Source organism: Salvia splendens, chromosome 17, assembly GCF_004379255.2.
Source record: "Salvia splendens isolate huo1 chromosome 17, SspV2, whole genome shotgun sequence".
In the NCBI taxonomy this organism is placed as follows: domain Eukaryota; kingdom Viridiplantae; phylum Streptophyta; class Magnoliopsida; order Lamiales; family Lamiaceae; genus Salvia; species Salvia splendens.
In genome coordinates this window covers 7,156,504-7,162,779 of record NC_056048.1, presented here as the reverse complement: position 1 = coordinate 7,162,779, position 6,276 = coordinate 7,156,504, and the positions used below count along the sequence as shown (strand labels likewise).

Genomic DNA, 6,276 nt, shown 5'->3' with positions numbered 1-6,276 from the left:
CGCTGCCACTGCAATCGAACTGATTGGGGTGTTGAGTTGGTAACTGAGGAGCAGTGCAACCATAAAGCAGAGTGATATTCTGGCTTAAAAGGTTTGAGAGAGGGTGTTGGCAATTGAAACTAGAAAAAACTGAAACTAGTACTAGAAAAATCTGAAACTAGTATATAAATCCCATGGGCCACTCCTCCTATCACCAATTGGTTTTAGGATGGAACCCATGGATTTCTATCAGTAACACTATATTATTAGAAAAATTATACTAATTCGTATTGTTATTAAAAATTATACTAATTCGTATTGTTATTTTTTTATTTTGATGTTAATATTGAATACTATGTCAAGAATATGGACAATATTCTTTTTTTGCAAATAACCCATGTTATTCGAATCAACATGAGTTTTTTTTCTTTAATTTAAAATTTATTTAATTAGCTATTCAAAATTAGTGCTAATAAAATAAAACGGGTCATCACATGTGACACTATATCAGATTTAAAAGCACACTTGGGTAGCGGAAAAAGTTAGAAGTATTGCGAAATAATTACCCTTAAAATGTAAAAAAAGCAGAAACATTTTCGAAGGCAAACTAAAATGAGATTTAACTTTAATTTGGATTATTATTTGAACAATCATTTTTTCAATATCTTTACATAAGGCTTGTCATCTTGATCCAGGCACTTTCAAGTTTCAGTAGTCCCGACCCACCAGTACTACAAAAAAGAAAAGAATATAGAATAAAAGTTAAAAGAAAAGTTGAATTCAAAAATCTCTCCTCAATTTAGTTATTGGGGCATATTTTGTGAAAAATATGTCTATGTCACTACGTGTTCAATCGTCTTGAAAAACAAATGACTCATTGTATGTTTATAAAATTATTTTCTCATTTTGTTTTAATGAGTAATGAGCATTATTAAGTAGTTTTTTTGTTGAAATGACGATTCAAATTGCATATATTAATTTTTGCAGGTTCCTTGTTCGCTAATATTATACAAACTCCTTGTTTATCTATGTCCATCATATCTTCATACCTATATCATACGTTTATATTATCACTATCGCAAGTCGCAACATTATAGAAAATTCATAATTGGAAAATAAGTAGAGCACTCATGTTCAGAAAAAAAAAACACTATGCTCTCAACAATTATTCATAGACATGTAAATCATTACATAGATTTGCACTCTCCGATATTAAATCCAACATAGTCCCTATATGTGAATAAAAATAAAGGGTGAAAGAAAGTAACGAAATTTGATTTCTAAAAAATATATTGGAAAAGAACAATTAGCTCAAGCACCTTTTGACCATCCCCTTTACTTTTTCTTTTCTTGAGGAAATGGGAAAAGCATTTACAACAAAAGTGGGGACTAGTTAGAGATTCTTGACCACAGTCTACATTCAAATTATTTTTTTCAACATATCAATAATAGAGTTTCCATATTTTTAAATTTGTACGATAAGTTGTTTGTCATTTAAACTTTTGATGTATTTTGTACATCTGAATGACAACTGATAGTTCATTAAACTAAATTAGGTCCTTTTCCTAAAAAAAGATGACATACTAAAGTGGGATGATCCTATAAGAGCATCTCCAGTAACGGCGTCAAAATCGCGACGCCGATTTTTCGCCGACGCCGAAACATTGGAACCGGCGTCGGCGAAATCGGCGTGGCCATGCCGATTCGCGCGATGACGCCGGTTCCGACGCCGATCCTCACGGCGCCATTGTGGGTCCCGGATCGGCGTCAAACCGGCGTCAGATTTTATTTTTTATTTTTTTTTCTTTTGAAAACACTATATATACGCGCTTTGAACGTCATTTTCATTCGCACCACTTGTTTAAAATTAATGTACTTTTTAAGTTTTAATATTATTATTCGAATTTTCCGTATTTGTCTCGTAAATTAAATTCCGTATGTTGATACGAGTGTAAATTAAATTATATAATTGTTAGTAGTGATGTGGATAGGTAGTGTGAAGGCTATGTGAGGGCTATTTGATGTCCAGTTGATGTGGCAAGCTGATGTGGCAGGAGAATTGTAGTGCTGATGATGTGGCAGTGTGAAGGCTATGTGATGACTATTTGACGTCCAGTCTTACTGGAGATGCTCTAACAATTTTCTCTTGAAAATAATTATTCATCTATAATGGCATCTTGCATATTACACGTGTTTATCAGAATCTAACCTTAAACTAAAACGTGGACGATAATGTATAACATTAGTTTTCTAGAATTCTTTTACATTAAGATCAATGAATATAAATAATAGTAGTTGTATGATAGTATCAAAATACAAAGAATTACTACTCCCTCGGTCTAGCAAGTGAGTCATATTATTTTTGACTATTTTATTGCAGGTGATATTTCTTTGTGGTCAAAAGTAATATTTTATTTTTTTATATTATCCTCTCTTCATTTAATCACTAAAACACCTCTATTTAAATAGATTTGTCCAAAAGAAATGTGTAACATATAATACTCCGTATAAAGGAATACTACTCCTTTCGTCCGTGAAATGTTATCCACTTTTGATATTTCGGTCCGTCCATAATCTTGTCCACTTTGTTTTTTTTTCATTTTGGTAAACAGAGTCCACTTTCTACTAATTCAGTACATTTACATTTTATTATAAAATTATAATATATAAATATAAAATCTAAATTGTTCTAATAGCATCCGCAATGGCGGACTTCCGCGCGGATGTCAGACCGGCGTGCGCTACGTCCGCCATTGTGCAACTGTTCAACGGATACGGACGTCCGATACGGACACCACATGTCCGTGCCTTTTTGCTGACGTCCGTCGGGACGTCCGCCATTGCGTTGACTCCCACGGACGTCGGCGCAGAATTCCCGATTTTTGCATTATTTTTTTTAAAATTCAATAAATACGTCTCGTTGCACTTCATTTCAATCGCACCGCTTGTTTTAACAAGTTTCTCTCTCTCTAACACACTTTTCTTTCGAAGAAGAATGGAGCACCACGATAGCGATTCCCCCGCTTCGAGCGACTCACCGTCGACTTTTTTCCCTTCGGCGGAACGGCGCCGATGTCTGCCGCGATGCCCCAACTGCCGGGGATGATGCCCCAACCTCAAATGCCGGCGGGGTTGATGCCCGGGTACTACAACATGTACCCGCAGTGGTATGAGATGATGAGCCAAATGTCCCAGATGCCCGGGGGAGTTCCAGAATGCCCCAAATGTCGGGTATGATGCCCGGAATGCCGGGTATGATGCCTGGAATGCCGGTGATGATGCCGAGGATGATGCCCCATATGCCCGGTATGATGATGTCGGGGATGATGCAGGGGTCGCCGGCGGGTGCGGAGGGAGTAGACAGGGGGTCCCCCAATCACCGGTGGACAACGTCTACCGGCCCTACATGGATTTACTGTCGCTGGACAACCCGGCGATTACTCCTATCGAGACCTAGTTCACTGGCCTCGACACGTTCTCGCTGGAGGAGTTGGGGCTGTCTCCGATCCGGGATTTTCCCACCGACGCGCCGACGCCCACGAGGAGAAGGGGGAAGGGAAATGGAAGGGGAAAGGGGAGGGAAAGGGGACGTGACACTACATCGTCTGCGGCGGTGTACGATGGTGGGTCGGGGGCCGCTGAGGTGGGGGAGGGGTCTAGCGGGAACAAGATGACCATCTGGAGCATGGAGGAGTGCATTGCGCTGGCGAAGGCGTGGATCAGTGTAGTGGAGGATTCATACTTCGGGGCGAACCAGCATATCGATAGGATGTGGTAGCGCATTAGCCAAAGCTATCTCCAGTTCAAACCGGCAGGGGGGAAGCCTCACAAGGGCGAACAATGCCGGAAACAGTGGGAGCGGCTGCAGCTCAGCCGCTTTGCCGGCCTTTACACGAACTGTCTCCGCATGGCGTCCAGCGGAATGTCCGCCGAGGACGTGAAGCTTGTCGCGCACCAGCAGTACATCGATCCTTCAAAGGGGTTCGGGGAATTCAAGTATTGGGATGTCTATCTCGTGGTGCAGGATTCGGCCAAGTTCACTGCGGGCGTTGAATCTGGCTGGCCGAAGCGAACGAGGATCAGCGCCTCCGGGGAGTATAGTAGCAGTGTTGGTTCCTACGAGCTCCCCTCCGCCGAGGCAGAGTTCCCCACACTCACATCGTCGAACCACCGCCGTCGCCCGATTGGGCAAAAGGCCGCTGCGGGGACTCCGGGGGGAAGCGGCAGCGGATCCGCCGAGGCCCAATCGGCAGCACCCACCCAAAACGATCCCGAGAACCCCTCATTCGCCTGTATTGCGGCACATGAAACCTTGTTACGTGTGATGGTTGAATGGCGCCAAGCGACCGACCCCCATTACAAGCGGAAGCTTAAACCCCTCCTCAATAGTATGCGGCGCGATTTAGGGTTCGACGAGATGTCGGATAGCGACGGCGAGGGGGTGGCTGCGGCGGCGGCGACGAGGGTACCGGCGACGGGGAATCCGAGGAGTGAGAAGACGTTTTTTTTTTTTATATTTATGTAATTTTTTTTATGTATTTTTTTAATTAAGTATGTTTTTTTAATTAAGTATGTATTTTTTTAATTAAGTATGTTTTTTTTTAAATAAAGGATTCTCATTTTCTCCATATTTGTGTCGAAATTTTACTTCCGTAAATTGCTTAATTCCGTAAATTGGTGAAGTTGTGATTTTTTTAAATGTGGAAAGTCCGTCGAGATGTCCTTGGGGATGTCCGCCATTGTGCAGTGGGATGTCCGTATGACGTGACATCCACAGTGGGAAGTCCGTATGACGTGGCTGGAAGTGTTTTTGGGATATCCACAGGAATGTCCACAGGGACATCCGCACCACTGCGGATGCCCTAACTTTTTTTCACTCATTTTTTTATTTATTTTTTAAAATAGCAACGAGTTAAATGTAGATAATATGTCACGAACAGGGAGTAATTTGGAACAGAAACTCTAGTAAATAGGAGTAGAGGGAATGAGAGCCACATGTAAGAATAATGACATCTGGAAGCCTCAAAATACCCACCCCTCCATCTCTCGGGAAAGGATCCCCTGCAGTGGGGAATTCCACAGCACCTCATGCGGTGCATGAAACGCAAGCATCTATTCATCAAACGACAGGTAATTAGTTGGCACAATTGCCTTTAATTTCGTTAGATTTCATATTTGATTTTTACTTTGTTAATTAATATTTCTATATGATTGTTTTGTCATGATTAATACACAATTTAGTGATACTAGTATGTATTGAATTTTTAATATCTGTTTTATTAATCATCACTTTTAAGTCATTTAATAATTGAATTTATTAAATAACAATAAAAGTGTAGTAAATGAATTAAAGGCAATTGTGCCAGCTAATTACCTGTCGTTTGATGAATAGATGCTTGCGTTTCATGCACCGCATGAGGTGCTGTGGAATTCCCCACTGCAGGGGATCCATTCCCCCATCTCTCTCCCTTTTCTCTCTCTACACTTTTTTTTCTTCTCTCTCTTCATTCACTCCCATACTTATTCCTTGAAAATAAGCATAAACAAGCAACAAATTATTCCATGCCCATCCCTTTCCTTCACAACAAGCCCAATTCTCACTTTTCCCCTCTCTCCCTCTTAACTATATTCCAATCCCTAATTTCTCTATCTTATTTCACTCCGATTTCCTCAGCCATTGAATCTAAATCCACAAATCAACCGATAAAACAAATCAATTTTGCCAGAAAATCATCAATTGAAGGGGAAATGGCAACTCTGCAGAAATTCAAGCTCCTGGCGTGCGCTGTCGCCGCCAGTCCTGCCAGGAGTCCGTCGGCGAGTCCGGTGATCCACCTCCGCCGGAGAAGAACACTCCGAATGCTGCTCAGCCGCGCGACGGGCGGAGCCGGAGGCGGCGGCGGGAGACGGCTGCCTCCGCGGTGCTGCGACGCTTCCACCGATCGGAGGGGGAGCAGCGAGAAGAGAAGCGCGCCGGAGAAGGGTAAAGAGTCGTTGGTGAGCAACAAGCTGAAGGATTTGTTTGTTTCGTCGCCTCCGCCGATGGCGGAGGCTGTTTCGGAAAATGTGCGAGAAATGCTGCTGCCGTCCGGCGGCGAATTGAGGAGAGGTGATGGACGCTCGCTCCGGCCGCTGTCGGCGACTTTCCGGCAACGATTGTTGTTGAGGAGAGCGTGGCGGCCGGTGCTCGGCGGGATTCCGGAGTGAAGCTGGCGGCGGTCTGTGTTAATTCAGGGGCGATGTTTAATTCAATTGTAACTGTATTTGGAAATCGGAACCCCTTGTTTATTTTGTTTA

The 6,276-nt window shown here is 42.5% G+C and overlaps 1 protein-coding gene across 1 annotated transcript; it reads left to right on the top strand.

Moving 5' to 3' along the window:
• Positions 1 to 5,727: 5,727 nt before the first annotated feature.
• Positions 5,728 to 6,186, top strand: LOC121774236. The gene has a single exon (XM_042171143.1). It carries the CDS (start codon positions 5,728 to 5,730, stop codon positions 6,184 to 6,186), a length of 459 nt encoding a protein of 152 aa, XP_042027077.1.
• Positions 6,187 to 6,276: the final 90 nt, after the last annotated feature.

Bases quoted from the DNA above. Each gene is read 5' to 3' on its own strand.
- LOC121774236 (XM_042171143.1), top strand. From the start codon at position 5,728: ATGGCAACTCTGCAGAAATTCAAGCTCCTGGCGTGCGCTGTCGCCGCC.